The sequence below is a fragment of the Leiobunum rupestre genome, chromosome 7 (assembly GCF_980474605.1).
Source record: "Leiobunum rupestre chromosome 7, qqLeiRupe1.1.hap1, whole genome shotgun sequence".
NCBI classification, from domain to species: Eukaryota; Metazoa; Arthropoda; class Arachnida; order Opiliones; family Sclerosomatidae; genus Leiobunum; species Leiobunum rupestre.
Genome location: NC_143390.1, coordinates 25,904,588 through 25,922,304, shown reverse-complemented (window position 1 = coordinate 25,922,304; position 17,717 = coordinate 25,904,588). Strand labels below are relative to the sequence as shown.

General features: G+C 35.6%; 4 protein-coding genes across 4 annotated transcripts in view; 2 read left to right on the top strand and 2 right to left on the bottom strand.

Moving 5' to 3' along the window:
• Positions 1–6,858: 6,858 nt before the first annotated feature.
• On the top strand, positions 6,859–7,676 carry LOC149935399 (uncharacterized). Its single transcript, XM_090154873.1, has 4 exons — positions 6,859–6,932; positions 7,089–7,188; positions 7,251–7,375; positions 7,455–7,676. Exons 2-4 carry the CDS (start codon positions 7,150–7,152, stop codon positions 7,651–7,653), a joined length of 363 nt encoding a protein of 120 aa, XP_090010999.1. The 5' UTR covers positions 6,859–6,932; positions 7,089–7,149; the 3' UTR covers positions 7,654–7,676.
• On the bottom strand, positions 7,670–12,433 carry LOC149935398 (unhealthy ribosome biogenesis protein 2 homolog). Its single transcript, XM_090154866.1, has 2 exons — positions 12,387–12,433; positions 7,670–12,296 (listed from the first exon to the last, which is right to left on the bottom strand). The coding sequence occupies exon 2, from the start codon at positions 12,163–12,165 to the stop codon at positions 7,711–7,713; it is 4,455 nt and encodes a 1,484-aa protein (XP_090010992.1). The 5' UTR covers positions 12,166–12,296; positions 12,387–12,433; the 3' UTR covers positions 7,670–7,710.
• Positions 12,434–12,467: 34 nt separating this feature from the next.
• Positions 12,468–13,220, top strand: MED22 (Mediator complex subunit 22). Its single transcript, XM_090154865.1, has 3 exons — positions 12,468–12,689; positions 12,812–12,842; positions 12,893–13,220. Exons 1-3 carry the CDS (start codon positions 12,508–12,510, stop codon positions 13,109–13,111), a joined length of 432 nt encoding a protein of 143 aa, XP_090010991.1. The 5' UTR covers positions 12,468–12,507; the 3' UTR covers positions 13,112–13,220.
• Positions 13,221–13,331: 111 nt separating this feature from the next.
• The window catches only part of N (neurogenic locus Notch protein), a 64,142-nt gene continuing 59,756 nt past the window's right edge, over positions 13,332–17,717 (bottom strand). Inside the window, exons 13-21 of the mRNA XM_090154864.1 lie at positions 17,394–17,705; positions 17,249–17,327; positions 16,882–17,183; positions 16,714–16,752; positions 16,288–16,613; positions 16,048–16,191; positions 15,825–15,976; positions 15,598–15,745; positions 13,332–15,531 (exon numbers count right to left, since the gene is read on the bottom strand). Of these exons, the coding sequence (XP_090010990.1) occupies positions 14,051–15,531; positions 15,598–15,745; positions 15,825–15,976; positions 16,048–16,191; positions 16,288–16,613; positions 16,714–16,752; positions 16,882–17,183; positions 17,249–17,327; positions 17,394–17,705 (2,983 nt within the window). The 3' untranslated portion in view covers positions 13,332–14,050. The remainder of the gene's footprint in view (positions 15,532–15,597; positions 15,746–15,824; positions 15,977–16,047; positions 16,192–16,287; positions 16,614–16,713; positions 16,753–16,881; positions 17,184–17,248; positions 17,328–17,393; positions 17,706–17,717) is intronic.

The window sequence follows — 17,717 nt, the reverse complement described above, 5'->3', positions numbered from 1 at the left end:
ATTTTCCGCAGTTAGTAGCCTTACACCCACAAAATATTAAATTTAATATACGGTTTGGAGCTGGTGGTCTAACTGTGTGAATTAGGTTTAAAACTGCACCTTGCAATTTCCATCCCCATTCCGGGGGGTTCAAAACATTTCCTATCCAATGCTGAGTTTGAAGGTAGACTCTGTATAGGTGTTGTTCTGCGGCATCTAGGGTTGGCGGTAACGACGCCAGATCAAATCCACTTTTTAAAATTTGTTTTGATACAAATTTATTGTAAAGTAAATATCTATGTCGGTTCAAACATTGAGTTTTCTGGGGGGCTCCATAAATTTTTAAAATAATTTTTTGTCCAGCTTCTATAAGTTTCTCTTTTTCGGTGGATTGTCGGTTGAATAGCAAAGCGTTGAAGACCATGTCCGAATTTTCTCTAAACAAATTTAAAATGGCTTTTTTTGCCTTTTTTGTAAAAGGCGGAAGTAGTATCACACCCAGAAAGAGCATGAATAAATGACAGTGCCTTTGTTACATTGCCCAGTTTGGTTTTTAGACTTAGTATGTCAGTAACTTTATCAGGTTTAGAAGATTTTCCTGGACGGAGCATGTAAATATTTCCTTCAGTAGTGTGAAATAAAAGCAATACCATTATGTCTGTATCTTCTGCAACAACGTACAATATGTTTGTGATTGTTTGTGCTTCAAGGGCTGTCGAGACTAAAAGTGTATCGGCATCTGATACGGCTTGTACGCTTTGAATATTTTCCTTTTCTAACTATTCTTTAAGTTTATTAATTAAGTTTTCTTTGTTTACCATGTTCCCTACAAAGTCCGACTGACCCACTGTATTTACCGTTTCCGTATTAATAACTACTAATGGGGATGCCTTTTTTCTTCTTGTTGTTTCGTAGTAGGTTCCGTCTCTTCGTATCCGTCAAACACTACAACCGAGTTCGAGCCGTAGTGGTATTTGATGTAATCAACGTATTGTTGGAGAATTGAACCGTAGGTTGATGGACGTTGCCAAACAACTTTGTGTAGTAGGTGACCACCGTTGATCACGAAGGTGTTATTATCATGCTCGGTAAAACAATTCTTTGGAACCTCAATTACGTCCAGTGCACTTAAAAGAGTTGACTCAGTTCCTTTTCTCATTAAGCCATCAGCGAACAGCGACGTTGGGTACGAAGCTAGTAAATTTTGGTACTACATTTCTGGTCACAATTCCCGTGCTAGAAATGTCATCGGCTCTTCTTTTGACGAAAGTCTCTATGTTTTTCTTACTAATATAGCGGGTGTGACATATACTGTGAATACTAAGGCTTAGACAGTTTTCACTTATCTCCAGAATTTTTACCCATTTTCCATCGTCACGAATTTTGCTTGCCTGTATTATAGTTTGAATTCATTTCTTTTTTACGACTTTCTTTGGCAATTTCTTATTCACTAAAGATTCATCACAAATAATACATACGTCCATTGTAGTGGTTTACTTCTCAAGTGAAATCTGAACTGTCTTCTGCGGTCTAGTCCATCTCGGGGTTTGTAGAGTAAATGTAAACAGAGTAGCGTACGCGTGAAAAGGTGACGCGGTCAGTTTCTATAAAGTGTCTAGTATTAGTAATACTAGACACTTTATAGAAATTGACTGCGCCACCTTAGACCCGTTTTGCGACTAATTTCCCTGGACTAAAAGCAGATTCGTTTTTAATTTACTAAAAAATGACACATGTCATCGCTTTCAAATTTACATGGTTTCTACTATTCCGAGGTAGGCGTTATAGAAGATCAGTAATAATTAAATTAAACGTACCCCACGTTCCAATTATAAGAAGCGGGAAAACGGTTAATATGTAAACTATTTAATTTTAATTTACTAAAAATTTACATATGTCATCGCCATTCGACAGGCCGCTTTGAATAGTATAAACCATGTAAATTTGAAAGCGATGACATGTGTCAATTTTCAGTAAATTAAAATTAAATAGTTTACATATTAACCGTTTTCCCGCTTCTTATATTTGGAACGTGGGGTAGGTTTAAATTAATTATTACTGATCTTCCATAACGCCAAACCCGGGAAATTGTAGTAGTATAAACCATGTAAATTTGAAAGGGATGACATGTGTCATTTTTTAGTAAATTAAATTTAAATAACAATAATGGAAATACTTTATTAGTGTTGTTTATCGTTTTTTTAATTCGTCGCGTACCCTGCTGCATCTGTCACAAATATTTTTCGAGACATTCCAGATTCTGGCAGATTGACTCCGGTTTTGTGAAAGTTCGTTAAACAACCAGAAATCTCCATAATGGCCTTTCGACTAGACTACATTCTAAATTGATTATTTTGACTAATTTCCCAACAAACAAGTTGCTTAAAATACACCGAAGTCGGTAGTTTTCTTCCCTACTTCTTACGTCGTTGGTTCTGTTCTACCGAGATTTTAATATTATGTACTGGTTAAATTCCCAGCGAGATCGTTACGAAATAAGTCCGTTCTTTGTAAGGTAACTATTTTAGTAAAGCAAGGTACACGAAAGGAAATAATATAGTTTGTACAGATGGACTTAACTAAATATAATATGTTTATAGGATATATTTTGTGGATTTTGTTTACTTTTATATTTTTAGGCGCACAATAATATTTTTTAGGGGTACACATTATTTTTGAGGAGGCCATGCCCTGCCCCTCTTCAGTGCAGGCTACGGGCCTCGTCGCATTTCAATTTAAATAAGTATTTACTATTTTTAATACTTATTCTGCTAAAAAAAGAACACGTCAGCGAAATCACCAGAGCTACCTATTGATTTGTGGCGCTGGATAATTTTAATATTATATAACGTCAGGTAAGCTCGGCAAAAATAGAGCGTCGTGTTCAAGTTCTAAAATATTGAACTAACAAAGTTCACTTTAAACACGTAATAAAACTGTCAAAAAGATCACATTATCTTGAAAAATGATTTTCCTAGAAAACCTGCTCTACTTTATATTTAACAAAATAATATCAACCTTCTATCAAATCGGCTTACTAGAAAACCTGGAACAAGTATTGTAGTTTAAGATCTAAAAAACGATTTTTTAAGCCCGTAAAACTGACTACCAATTGCGAGAAAATGCCACATTCGCAATGTTTACCCCTAAATTTTCAAGTTTCCGATATCCGCTTTAATACTTTGGGCGCCTCTTTGGCACCCCCCTGACCGTCGGCGCTCGGGGCGTATGCCCCCGCCTCCCCCTCCTTGCTACGCCTCTGCATCAGAGAAATGGGATGGAGTCTCATGGTCGAACGAGAGGCACGGAGCAAACTCAACAGGCCTTTCTATAAAATAACATTGGCCTTCTTGTTTAGATGTATCGAGCGCGTCACTCGTGACATAGAAGTGACGTTCAACTATCATAGCCAATAGACGCTAGCAAAGCCTAGCATAAACTCTATTTTAGCGTAAATGGGCTCGAGCGATTTCGCGCGTGCTCCCCGAAAAAAAAAATGCTCGAGCCTTTGACGCTAAAATATCAAGATCTAACCTACACAACTGAACCGAACTCCTACGTAGCTCGTGACGAAATCGTACAGTCCCGGACAAAAGTTTCTGGACACTTTGTTTTTCAAATATTTTTAAGACTGCTTATAGTAGAAAGTTGAATGATACCTTTTTGGAAAGGTTTAAAAACGGAGAATAATTTGGATTTTTTTAATTTTTAAAATGTGAAGAAATATTTGACCAAGGCTTAAAAAACGAAAACATTGCCTTTTCAATTGTTCCCTTTCCATAGCCGGTTTCGGTTTCAAAATCGGACAAGTGGTTCCGAAAATATTGAAGAAAAACCAAAACCAAAAATCAAGTTTTTTAAGCCTAATCGAAATTCATTTAAAATTAAAGTCAGTTTTAGTTGGCAGCGAGAAATCGCACGACGCCCCGGTTATACGATTTTTTTACATTTTTGACGGTGTTTTACGATATTTCTTCGAAGTTTTTTCGGAATTTTAGTATATTGAAATCATATTTTATAGCTTTTTCAATATCCTAAAATTCCGAAAAAACGCTTTTCTTTAAAATCATAGAAAGCTAGTTTTTTTATATAAAAAATGAAGAATGGGTCAAAATTGCGTAATTAAATATTTTAGGAGTAATTACTCAAACAAAACCTATCTTTTCACAGGTTACTGTTAGATATAGTTGTTTTACGCGCAATGGTTATGGGGGAAACCGCTGCACAGTAATGCTTTATCGCGAATATCTACGTTAGTATTGTATGTACGAATATAAACCCAATTACGAACATTAGGGCCCGGCTATTTCCTACAAAAAATGTTCTATGAACATTTTACATACGAGCAATCTTTGTGTCGAATTCGCGGTTTTAACGTTGTACCCGAAACGCGTCTTACAATTTAGCGCCTTCGTTGACTTAAAACGCGTCCGCCACTCTTCATGTAACCATGGAGAAAAGAGGGTTTAAAATTTACCACCCAGCTAACTCTTGTTATTTCTGCAATAAATCGCTTGAAAATGAAGCTATTGTGAAGGTTGTGTGAGGGAAAATGATGGGAAAGTCGGAATAATGGGTCACTTCAATTTAAGTTCATATTGACTGCCGTAAGGATTAATACCACAAGACCAGTATCAATGCTTTGAAAAGAAAACACGACACCGATGAGACTGTTCGACATGTAGAACGCGAGCGAATCAAATGTATAATAAATTATATTTAATACTTTAAATTAGTATATACATTGTGTATTATTTCAACGTTAAATGTAGACCTCAGCGCCAGCAAGAATATATTTGGTAAATACCTTATATAAGCCTTTAGCAAAGACAGTTTCTCTAATTAAAAGTACATCTAATTTTAACAGAAGCAAACTGAAAACCTACTATAAACTAACAAGGAGAGTACCCGAGGTGTTTATTGCCGATTTTGTTCAAAGTCGGCCGTAATATAGACCTATATGAGATATGAAATTTCCCAAAAGGAGACGTTGCACTCCCATTCGATTTGCCACGGCAACCGAAAATGGTCAAACCATAGAAATCTTATACTCCTACCTAGAATGCTCCCGTCTACGGGAGAACCTGACGCCAAGTCATTTTGTAGCAACGACTAATGCTTATATAGTCTTTGCTTAAGCTTCAGCCAATCAGCGGAAATTCATTGACTACGGCAAGCCGCTAGCGCCATAACATGGCGGTTAAAAATAGTAGAAGCTCAGACGATTTTTACAGGATCCATCCGATCCAAGCTCGCAGAATTCCCATAGGTTTTTGCTGGAGTTTTTCACATGAACCACTTCAACGTTTTGGATTTTTATTTAATAAGTATTAAGATTTTTTGAACTTTTAGTTTTGTTTTCATATTTACTTATGATAAGGAATATTTAAATGCCATTGCCCCGAGGCTTAAGGAAACCCAAACTTTTACCTGTACAACGACACATTACCGTCCACCGCAAATCGTTTTCTACATGTGGAAATGAAACATCGAGGAGCTATAACAACAAACAACGCAATAGTTACCCAAAACGTTTGCATATAAGAGAATAATCTTTACGAGTAAAGAAACAGTCTACCATGGCTGCGTTCAGAAACGCTCGCCGGTGAGTCCGCTGAGTCACCGGTGACACCGGTGTTTTACTGAACGGCATTTTAATTTCGGGTATTGACGTCACGATAGTCATCCGTGAGACACCGAAGTCACCGAAAGATATATTTAAAAACTACATTAAACTCGATCACGGCCCCCTGCACGCGCTCACGTGAGCATGTGCATGGGGCCGTGAATCGATTGACGTGGGCCAATCAAATGCGGGTTCTTAAGGTGACGTAATATAAAATCAAATTATTATTTTCAGTAACTCAAACTAGATGGCAACGAGTCGTTGCCGTAGTCACTCTTTGAATCGTGATTGTCTGATAATGACGAAACCTCCGAAAATGTAATTGGCCCATTTTGTATTTATATGGAATCATTCTATGTTATAAGGAATCTATGGGTCAAACTTTGCAGAGCAGTCTTGCCAGACTAGGGGAAATTTCCCATATTGTGGGAATTTTTAGGGTCCATTTTGGTTCTGTGGGAAAAAGGTAATTTATTTTCAAAAAAGTTGATTTTGTGGGATATTTCACTTTAGCGGGTATCTATCTTATGTTTTTTTTTAATTTGACTATCAATAAATAGCTCAAACGTACGTTACTTATCTAGAGCAGTGTATTTTCGTGAATCTTGGGATATAAAGGAGGCACCTCGTTATACTACAATCAATGAATGCATAGTCCTAACAACCTAAATGTTTAAAAATAAATAGCTCAAACGTACGTTACTTATCTAGAGCAGTGTATTTTCGTGAATCTTGGGATATAAAGGAGGCACCTCGTTATACTACAATCAATGAATGCATAGTCCTAACAACCTAAATGTTTAAAAATAGTTAAATGAATAAAATTTAATTTTAAAAAGTTCCTTTTCCAAACTTTTTAAAAAAAAGGGCATGTTTTCCGTTGACTTTTCGTTGGGGGCGGGGCTAAATAGGAGTGTGGGAATTCGTGTTAAATTTACTATCCAGCAATGGGAATTTCGAGATGCCGGGAGTAGTGGCTCACTCCTGTAATCCCAGGCGTCCGGGAGGCAGAGTTTGTGGATGGCCGTGTGAGGACGACCACCAATCCCCTAACGGGTGGTCGGAATACTTCCGCCAAGGGTGTCCCCACCCCTGTCCCCACGTATCCCCCCGTTGGCGTGGCCGTTACACATATCTCGCCCTGATTAATCAGTTATTGTGTGTGTTCTGGTGTCTCAGGCCTCGGGTCGACACCGATGTGTGTGTATCTCAAAAAAAAATGGGAATTTCGAGTTTCAAACATTGGCAACACTGTTGCAGAGTGCAGACGATTCCTTTGAAGGCGAAAACGCTCGACGCTTTGGTCTGGTGAATTAGTAAAAATTAGGTAATTAAAAAGATAAGAAATGTTAAAATTATTATTGGTTTTTAAAACAAATAATAAAGAAGTGATTTCTAAAACGATAGCTTCGTTTCATTAGTGAATACGTAGTTTGAAAATCTGAAGTGGAAGCCTAACTTACCAGAGTAGGTTTTGTTTTAGCACGTGTCGTCTTGAACTTTTTATGCCGTTCTGAGGTTTTAAATTTATTAATCCGGAAATCATGGGAATCCATGGAAAAAGCAGCAATTTGAAAGCTAGGGTAATTAAATTTAGTCTTATTAATTAAATATTAATGACATTATGTAATAAAGGAAATTACAGCCAAATAAAAGAAGTGCCAGAAGGTTACGAAAAGCTCAGGCAAGGGAGAGAGAGGGTGCAAGAAGTGGTGACATAAAGCCGTCAGACCGAGGAATTATACCCAAAGGAATTCTTCGTAGACGCAAGTAAATGAGACATTTTGTTGGTCTGAAAAAACTAGTAATTGTTCTTGGGCTTGGTTTCATATTTGTGATTTTTCTTAAGGACTAATCCGAAAGCACCAGTCGATTTATCAGGCAAAAGGAAAAATAAAATCTTAAAAGTATTAAGAAGAGAAACAAAAGAAAAGAAAAATATGGAGGTTGAAGTTACAAAGGTTGAAACAAATAAAAGTACAGAGAAAATGAACACAGGTGATAACAGCGCAACTTCTTGTAGCACAGAAAAAATGCAAATAAATTGAACTTTACATATATGAATTTAGATAAATTTTATTTCAAAATTAGAAACTGTCCATACATTATATTTTGCCTTTATATTCATAGTACTTTTGGTATTCTTGATACATTATGTCCATTATATCTCTGCCACCATCATTCAAAGAAACGCGTAACACTTTAATACTATGATCATCACAGAGTTTAAATAACTTGTTTAAAACTGGTATTATCTGTTGTTTGACACTCGGATTCAAAGTAAATCTTTGAATTTTGTTAATGTAATCACCAATCATATAAAACACTGCTTTTGAAAAATGTTTTGGGTAATTGGAAATAAGTGATACTAATTTTTCAAATTTCTGAATGCATGATATAATTAATCCTTGAACTTTTGGATTTAAACTGTTAAAATACTCTTGTTCACCAAGTTCTAATAATGTCATTAACACTTTTCCAACAATCGCCAAAAAGGCGGATGATGATGACAATATTTGGGGTGAATGCTTGTACAATGTTTCATTTAATATTGAAACAATGTGGCTGGATAGGGTCGCTAGTAACGCCGCATTGTTTGATTTTGAAAATGTCTTTGGAGACAAGAAGGAACATATTTGCATACATTCTGAGATGTTGTTTGTGTGTGTAAAACCTCGTTGGATCGCAATTGTTAGGAGTTCCAAACTTGGAATAATCACATCTTCAAGGTTTGAAGCATTTTCTTGGTTAGCATGTAGCAAAAAGAATAGCATTCTGAATAACGATTGAAATTCTTTCTTTACCATATAATTAATTTCTGCGACAAAGTCTTCTTCAATAATTGAATGCCATAAACAGATAATCATTTGGAAGTCAGACAAATTAAAGTTGCTATTGCAATTTTCAATATCATCTTCGAGTTTCTTGAAAAGCTCTATCAACTCTTCCTTGGTGGAGAATTTAATTATTTTCTTGATGGTAAAGGATAAAGTATCTTCTATCGCAACTGTCATCGGGTCAAACTGTGATTCTTTTAGAGACTTTACAGATTTACTGATTACAAATTGGTTATGGGACAATACTTGTAGTTTGATCTGAACTTGAATTTTTTTCCAACATTCCAATGTGAATCCAGGCTGCAAAAATTCTTCATAATGCTCTTTATGCAAAAGTACTGTTGAAATTGTGGACAGAGCTGTTTGAGCTAGTTGGGTGTCATTTTCAGTTTCTAATATTTCAAATGTAATGGAAAGAAAGCTCTTGAATTTTTTTAACAGGATCTTTAAGTTTTGTCTAGATTCAGCATGGTTTTTTCCATCTTGGCTTTTGCTATAAAATTCAATTATCGTTTGGAAACTTTGCAGACAATATTGATAGGCGTAACGTTTTTCTATTTCTTCCAAAGATTTGAATTTTTTTACGGATATCAATTTATCATTCAAAACTTTGACAACTTGAGTGGCAAATGTTTGGCACAGTTGGGTGTATTCTGGTTTACGGGAAATAAGAACAGAATTAATTTTATGAAGTAGAATTCGTAGAACAACTCTTAAAAAATGAATGTCTTGAAAGGAGTCTGTAGAATTTTCAATCTCGGGCAGTATTTTTTCAAAATTATGTAATCCTCCTGTATCATGTAGGACCAAGAAAGAAATTCTATCTGTAAGTTTATCAATCCAAAAGTTCTCTTCTTTTCCATGTAGGGATATCCTATTTACACGAATAACTTCCATCAGCAAACGTTCACCATTAAACATCTCTGCTATCCAATTAGCATCCAGATTTTCAACCAAAATGTATAGAAGCTTATGAATTGAAATGGAGAGTGATTTGTGGTTTTCAGTTCCATTCAATCCTGACCTTAAATATAACATCACAACTAATGTCCTTAAGGAGTTATTTAAAACAAAATTTTCTGGTTCTAAAGCCTCTAATGTTGTTAGTAAAACTTGCAACTTTTCTTCTTTTGAAGATAACTGAGCTGTTCTTCCATCTTTCAAATCAGATGAAAGTTTCGTTCCAGCAGATTTAAGAAGGTTCAAAATAATATTATTTTCATTATTGTTTAGAGAGAGAGGTGTTGAATTCCAAGCTTTAGAATTTTTGGAAATAAAATAAAATATATTATTCTGAGTAACTTCATCTTCCAAGTGCTTTCTCTTGAGTGAGGGTTTTTTATCATTTATTAACAGATTTTCAAGTGACACCAAACATGAAGAAACAGCTGCAGTTTGCATTTTCATAGAATCTTTGAAAAAACCACTTTTTAAAAATTTCTGTGCCAAGTAACAAGCGAAGAGAGTTTCAGGAGAGTGTGTTACATTTTTGGGAGTAACAGCAAACTTTAAAACTTTACCAAAAAAATTGTTTAGACTTCTAGGTGCAATAAAAGGTGAAAACATTGGCAGCCATTTTAATTGTTGGAGAAATAAAGACAGTGGATAATTTTGATTTGGTGTGCAAGGCAGTTTAGTATTAATTGAACTAGCGATGTCAATAGAAGTTTCATTTTCTAGCTCAGAAAATATTATATTAGCCATATTTTTTAACACCTTTTTACCTTCCAGCGTTTCATGTTGTTGCGAAATGCATATAGCATTAGCTTTCAGTATAAGTAACTGGATAACCAAAATGACTAGCTTTTTATCATCACTTTGAATGGTTTGGCGAAGAATTTCAGAAAGCTCGAGGTTTGCGCAGGGAAAACTAATACGCAAATCAAACATTTCATTATTTGCTTCAACCTTCTTGAAAACAACATCATTTTTGTGAAAGAGCTTCATCGATACATGAGTATCACACCATGCTCTAATTAATAGCAGTGAGAGATAAAGTTTGGACTGTTTTTTAGAGTTGAGAAGATGAAAAATTGTATCAGCCGTTCTATTCATTAATTCATTTACATTGTCACACACCGTCAAAATACCTCCATCGGAAAACCTCATATGCGTTATTAAAATAACAAGCAGTTCTACAGAAGTGAATAGACCCTGACTGTTTACATTTTGACCATTAATAACTTCCAAAAATGTTTCCCATAAATCTATCAACTGATTTGGCCTTAGTTTTGTTATATTTTTAGAGAGCAATAGAGAAAATTGCCGAGGTAAATTTTTCAAGTATTTCTCTTTAGCTTTCTTGTCTTCAGTTTCATGTACCATAACAGAGAGCTTTTGAAACAATTTTGGTACTTGTCTCAGACTTACATATCCCTCTAAAATTTGGGATAAAAAGGCATCTTGCTCTTCCTCATAACCTTGGATTCTATGAGATTCAAGCCAGGTGATTTTCCATATACTTTGTACATGAGGTTCAGCTATTTCAGGACTAAATGAGCAGATCATTCGTAAGCAATCAAACCAAAGTGCTTTGCTTCGAAAATCATCTCTTCTATTTAATAGCAAGCTTAAGAATTTTCTAAACCAATTGACTTGATCAATCCTTAGAATTCGTCCTTCTACTAGCAAGTTTGGTTTGTATTTAGAGCTGATGTTTAGAAGCGGCTGTAGTAAAAGAAGCTTGGCAGTTGGTGTTAATAGACTGTCTTCATCAAAAATATCTTCTTCATGTTCAACTGTATTCATTATATTTAGTTTCTTTAAGGTCAATGTTAAAAACTTGAATGGGACATCATATTGCTCATACAAACACTTTTGGTATACACCCTCTAAAACCACTGCCAAAAACCTGGCAACTTCCGAGGCATTTATTGAAGTAGTAATTGGTACTACGTAGTTTATCAGATTTAACAGATTGGACTTATGGAAGGATGCCTTTTCTATAGGCAAAATTTCATCATGATACTGAGTGCCAAACTGTTTGACAGTCTCTCTCTTGCAAAACATAATATGTAGAATCTTCTTTAGGTCAGTTTCATAAGGCATGTTTGGCGTGTTGAGTAACATTGCTAATGGTTGAAAAGCACCATCTAAGAACTCGGTTAAAGATTTGGACCCTGAACTTGTTGAGTTAATTAATGTAGAACTTGACAATGTATAACTCAAAAGAGGTTCTATTATATCTGCAATTGTTAATTGGTTTGGGAAAGCAATATGATTCGAAGAAACCCAGTCTATATAAAGCTCGAGAATTCGTCCAAAGATATTTCCAAAAATGGTATGATGTTGGACAAACACAGAAGCTAAGTTTTCAGACAACAAAATGGCTTTTAAAGACTTCAATACGCTATATCGAATACTCTGACTTTCACCGTCATTTGAAGTTGCTTCTTGAAGTTGGTTCAAAATAATTTTGGGTATAGTACTTTTAAGAACCACATTCTGGTGAAATAAGTTTTGCTTAGTTCGTTGGGTTTTCAGTTGCAAATCTTGCAAAATTTCCTCAATAACCAGCCACAAATGTTTTAAATCTTCCTCGGATAAGTTAGAGGCTGGGTTAGAATCGAAGACATTGCACAGCCAGAAAAGAATAGATTCTTCTTTTTTGAAAAACCAAATATTTGGGGTTTTAAGATGTTCCAGAATTTGTAAGCATTTAGTTGGAATGCTTTCGTGTGAGCTAATTATATTTTGAAAATTTATATTTGTGGCACCCTCCATAGTGAAAAATTTTTACTTTATACTATACTTGCATACAAAATTCGAGCCATGTGCGTGAACAAGGCCCAAAAGTCACGTGTTAACTAGACCCCTTAGGAACGAGTCTTACATTTGGCGATGATTTATGTTCTCTATAAGAAAAAAAATGCACTATTAAATCTTAAACATACAATATTCAAGTTTCAATGAAAAAATAATAAATTACTAAATTATTTTCTTACCGATTGTTATTAACCCCTTACACGCATTGGATTTTGCCTATGGTTTTTGCCAAATTGCTCTACGTAAAAGTATTTTGTCTCCCTCTTTTGATGAAAATTGTTAAAATAAAATTCGTGTAAAATGGCTGCCCAGGGACGAACTATACCACAGAGCAAAGAAGCTCTTTTAAAATCGTACAATAAACAATTAAAAGATGATATAAAATCTATTACAGAAAATTTCTTAGAAATTATGAAACTTGTACGTGTAATCCCTGAAGAGGATGGTCAAGTTGGTCGAATTTTACACGCAATTGATGAAATGTAAGATTTAAGGCGGAATCTCGATTTTGCTTTCTCCATTAGTAACTTAATAATATATTATTATGCTTCTCTAATTAGAAAACTAACGAAAGTTTTGTGTTTACTTTAACTTTTTGAAATAGGTATGAAATGAATGTTCGAGCAGCTAATATAGTAAGTTCTTGCTTTTATGGTTTAATTGGTTTTAAACTATATCTCAATAGGTTCGTGCATCAGAATCGCTTATGAAGTTGATATCAGATATTAAGCAATACCTCATCTTAAATGACTTCCCCTCAGTAAATGATGCAATATCCAAGAAGACCCATTTGTATAGAGCAATGCAAACAGACTGTGATAACAAGCTTATGTCTTTAAGAGATGATGTTGCAGCTGAACTTTATGAACTTGAAGAAGAATATTATTCTTCTTTCTACAAATAAAAAATATCCCTTTTCTATCCCTTATTCATATTTGCATTTAAAATCATTGTCATTTCAAATTATTTTGCATTGTATTACTCTGAATAATCTCTATAATCTTTGGAGAGTATTCAAAGTAACTAAAACCAAACAATCTCATAAAAATAAATTTTTTATATCAAAAGTACAGAATTTATTTCTGATGAGTACAAACCTTACAAAAAATAGTTTTTTTTCTTATGATGAATTATAATGGTATGATTTAGTCGTAAAACTTTACAGTTTTTGGGAAAAATACTTTTCATGATAAGAATTCATCTTTACTTTTTACAGTTTAGGCACAGTTGTAATTTTGAACTTAATTTGGTTCTTGAGTAGAGGAAAAAATAAGAATATATTGTAGTTAAAAATGGAACCATTTTAGTTACATGCTTTGAAATACTCCTGGTATTTTGAAGTAAAGAGATAATACAAAATAGATTTGAATGTTGAGAAAATTTTAACTTACCGAATATACGCTTAAAAAGATAGGGAGTACCTTTAGAATATAACAATTTACACAAGACTACAAAAATAACCGCTTAAAATTTCTAAAAATGCCTACTTTCTCTGAGATTTCTAAAAGATAAGAACATAAAATTATTTTTTTTTAAATAAATACAACACTTTGCTAGTTATCAAAGCTCAGAGTTCTTAGTTTTTTTATACATACATGTAGGGCTTTGTCTTTAAAAAAGTTCATGCCACAAATTGGGAATCGCTTTTCCCTTTAATAGGCAATATTAAAAAAATTAACTTCACAAAGACTCTATCACTTGAGAGTTCTTCTAATTTTTTTCAGTAAAAATCCTTAAGTCGATGTATACACAAATAACACAACCACATCCGATTGGTGGTAAAGTCAACTTGACCACTTTAAATATGGGTAGAATGTCTCAAAATGCATTTAAACTTTTGTTATTAGATAAATACAGCTTCTTGGGTTCCATGGGCATTTTGAGATTGCGGATTTAATCCTGGGTTATTACTAGCACTAACATGATTTTGTTGTTGGTCTAGCGTAGACAAGTGGTGCACATTAGCTGGTCCCATTGGGCTGGAGATTCCTTCCGACCAATCCGATTGAGCAGAATGGGGTGAAGAACTAGACCACTGTCCTGGTGACTCGGGGGAAGGAGTCAAGTATGTTTCGGGTGCGTGCAAGTAGTGTTGCGGAGTAGCCTCTGAACCACCGTGGCTATGTTGAGATGGAGGGGTTGGATAATGATAATGATGAGGGTATGGTAAATGTGAATTCTGATTTTTCTGTCCCAAATTATTTCCACCACCCAACAACATTTGAAGATCGGTAATTGAAGACGGATATTCATAAGCTGGTGGGGGTTGTTGGTTGGCACTCTGTTGATGCTGCTGTTGCATTTGCTTTTGGTGATGAGCTGCCCTCATCACTGCCATATGAGTAGGTGATGTTGGCAAAGAGGGTCGTTGTTTAGCGGGAGAGGAGACAGTATACGAATGAGATACGGGAATGTGGGGTGACGTAACACCACCATTGCTCATACTACCTGGCATGGAACTTTGACGAGGGTGGTGGGCTTTAAGCTGCTGCTGAGAAGGCTGCTGTTGCGATTGCTGGGCATTCATATGAGCCATTAGGTTGCCGTTAGCTCCCATGTAAATTTGGTTTTGGCCATTACCACTCATACCAGTGAGGTGATCCATTGCTCCAGCCCCTTGGTAGTTCATATGACTACCGTCATTGTATGGTGAGAGCATTTTACCTGGACCCATCTGCTGTTGTTGGCAAGCGTTAACTAAATCTAAATTGGCCAAATTAGGGTGTGATATAGCTAAATTATAAGCCACGGATGAACTTAGAGGAGATGGAGTTCCATCCATACAATTCATACCAGGTGACTCTAGAGAGTTTACGGGGGATAACGTCATGGGTGGCGGTGGCTCTTTTCTTTTCTTAATGGATGGTTTCCTTCTTGTACTACCACCCTCATTTGTGGGCATCATCATATCTCCATTTGGCCCATTACCCACAGGGTTAATTTTAGACCTCTTCTTCGATTTGTTCTTCATTGAACCCATCAGCGAAGGAGGCCCTATCAGACCGGGAGAGCCCAATGTCCCAGCATTTGACACATTCATTTGCTGACTTGGAGGCACATACTCGTCTATAAGACGAACAATATCATGGTGCATACGCTCTAATGCAACGTCTCTCGGTAATCTATCCATATGGTCAGTTATATCCCGATTTGCGTAATTTTCTAAAAGGATTTTAGCAGCTTGGAAGCTACCTTCTCGCGCCGCCAAAAACAAAGGAGTTTCTTCTTTATTATCTTGAGCATCACGGTTAGCACCATGATTTAGCAAAACTGTGACAGCATCAACATTGTTTACTGCCGCTGCCCAATGCAATGCAGTTTTTCCTTTAGGTATTAAGTTACATTAATAATATTGAATTTATAAAAATTTAAAAATTTTTAATACAATACCATGATCATCAGCTGCATTTATATCAGCTTCTGCATTGATAAGGTCTTCTACCATGCCTTCGATTGCTACTCTAGCAGAGAGGATAAGAGGCGTTGTTCCTTCGTGCATTCGAGCATTTAAATTGGTTGCGCGGTTACGCAACAAAATCTGTAACAATTAAAAATATTCAATTTATAAACAAGTTGGTTGAATATTAATGTGAACTAATGAAAGGAAAATTTTATACCTGAAACACTCCTTGGGCATCAGCTGCTACAGCCGCATGTAGTGGGGTTCTTCCAGTATTATCCTGGGCATTAGCATCAGCACCAGCATCCAACAGACGTTTTGCTGCATCAGCACGAGCGTATCTAGCAGCCAAATGAAGTGATGATTCACCTAAAGTAAAAAGAATTATTAAAATATTTGAAATTGAGGTTCTTCGTAATTTAATATAGTTAAAAACATACCAGTTCTTTCAGTTGTCATGTTTATCTTGGCACCTTGCATTAAGAGGTCTTGGATCATGCTGACAGAGCCATCATCCTCTTCATCTTCCCCAGTGTCCAAACCTCCACCTCGAAACGAGGCAAGCATGAGTGGTGTAAATCCAGCTAAATTTTTTAATTGAATTAGTATAAACACTTCATTGTATGAATATATATATATATATATCTATAGTGATGAACAAAAAACACCACATTGCTTACCTGGTCCTTGAACATCCACATTTGCATGGTCCAGGTCTCCTTCACCTTGAGGTGGAGTTAAGGCCAGAATATCAGGGTTTCGTACATCAGCTGCATCCAAATGTTGTTGGGTCCAAGGTCTTGGGTCATTATCATCGTAGTCAGCAGTAGTCATGACAGTGTGGTTGTCTCCATAGTTACTTGAATCTGGAGATTTGTCACTTTTCATTCGCTTCAAAGGAGGGTGATCTGCAGCATCATCATCACTCCATTGACCAGAATCAGCAGGAAGAGTATTATTATCATTCGCGTCCAAGTGGTTAGGTGGCATTTGCTTGTTAATATTTCTGTAATAATTCATACATTTTATTTAGTTCAAATTCTGTGAAATAAAATCTGCTAATTGTCCTAAAGAAAAAGATAACACCCATATTTTATGAAACCAACCTTTCAGTCCTGAAACCATCCTGCAGAAAGTTGCCCAAACTGAAAAGTTGAGTTCATAAAATGGGTCATTTTTAGATAAATCCATTAAAAAATCACAATTCTTAAAAATATAAAAAAGAACCTCCCTTCCCTTAGAAAAAGGTTAAATGAACATATTTTTTCACAAACCTCATTTCTTGTCCATCAGGTCCTCTTCGTCTTGACCGCCTTCGCTGACCACTGTTAGTTCTTAAAAAGCCTTCTGGAAACCAGGTGATTCCTCTAGCTCTCTTGTTGTGTGTTTTTACAAGGACACCAAATAGAAGGCCAATAACGACGACAGAGATCATGCCAATCACAAAATAAACCACATTGGAATACTCGTTCTTGGAATCAGTTTGCTCTTCTTCTACAAGACCTCTAACCACTTGAAATGGAAACTCTGGACCTAAAGCATGTCTAGAATGGGCAGCCGCGAGGTACTGGGCAGCCTAAAATTAAAATTGAATTATTTTATTAAAAGTCCTAAATATACATTTTATTAAAAAATAATTACCTTTGAAACTGATTGGAAGCATTCATTGTTTGATGATTTAATACATCGACGGTTGTCAATTTCGAGATAAACAATGGTTCTAAGAGAGGAAAACAATTAAGGAACCATTTCTAAATTGTAACCAAGAACTGAAAGAAACACTTACCCCATTTTAGGATGGATATCATAAGAGAAATCAGTTTCATTGTAACGTGAAATCATTGGATATCCAGAGGTCTTATTCATTTTAAACCTGACATTTGTTCTCAAAGTATGTCCTATCTGCCTCAAAAAGGTTACTGTATTGTTCAAAAATTCCTGTTCATCAACAAGAAGGTGGAAAAATAATGTTCCAGCTGCTAGCTGCGCTGGTTCAGTCTCACAATCCAAACCATCCCAGTTGCATTCCTCATTATTGCAACCATAATCACATTTATTGTTACCATAATTCTTCATGCAATACGTGTCATAATGTTCACTGCCACAGGAA

Bases quoted from the DNA above. Each gene is read 5' to 3' on its own strand.
- MED22 (XM_090154865.1), top strand. From the start codon at position 12,508: ATGGCTGCCCAGGGACGAACTATACCACAGAGCAAAGAAGCTCTTTTA. The intron at 12,690-12,811 runs GTAAGATTTAAG...TTTTTGAAATAG, and splicing joins TTACACGCAATTGATGAAAT to GTATGAAATGAATGTTCGAG. The intron at 12,843-12,892 runs GTAAGTTCTTGC...ATATCTCAATAG, and splicing joins ATGTTCGAGCAGCTAATATA to GTTCGTGCATCAGAATCGCT.
- LOC149935399 (XM_090154873.1), top strand. From the start codon at position 7,150: ATGGGAATCCATGGAAAAAGCAGCAATTTGAAAGCTAGG. The intron at 7,189-7,250 runs GTAATTAAATTT...AGGAAATTACAG, and splicing joins GCAGCAATTTGAAAGCTAGG to CCAAATAAAAGAAGTGCCAG. The intron at 7,376-7,454 runs GTAAATGAGACA...ATTTTTCTTAAG, and splicing joins GGAATTCTTCGTAGACGCAA to GACTAATCCGAAAGCACCAG.
- LOC149935398 (XM_090154866.1), bottom strand. From the start codon at position 12,165: ATGGAGGGTGCCACAAATATAAATTTTCAAAATATAATTAGCTCACAC.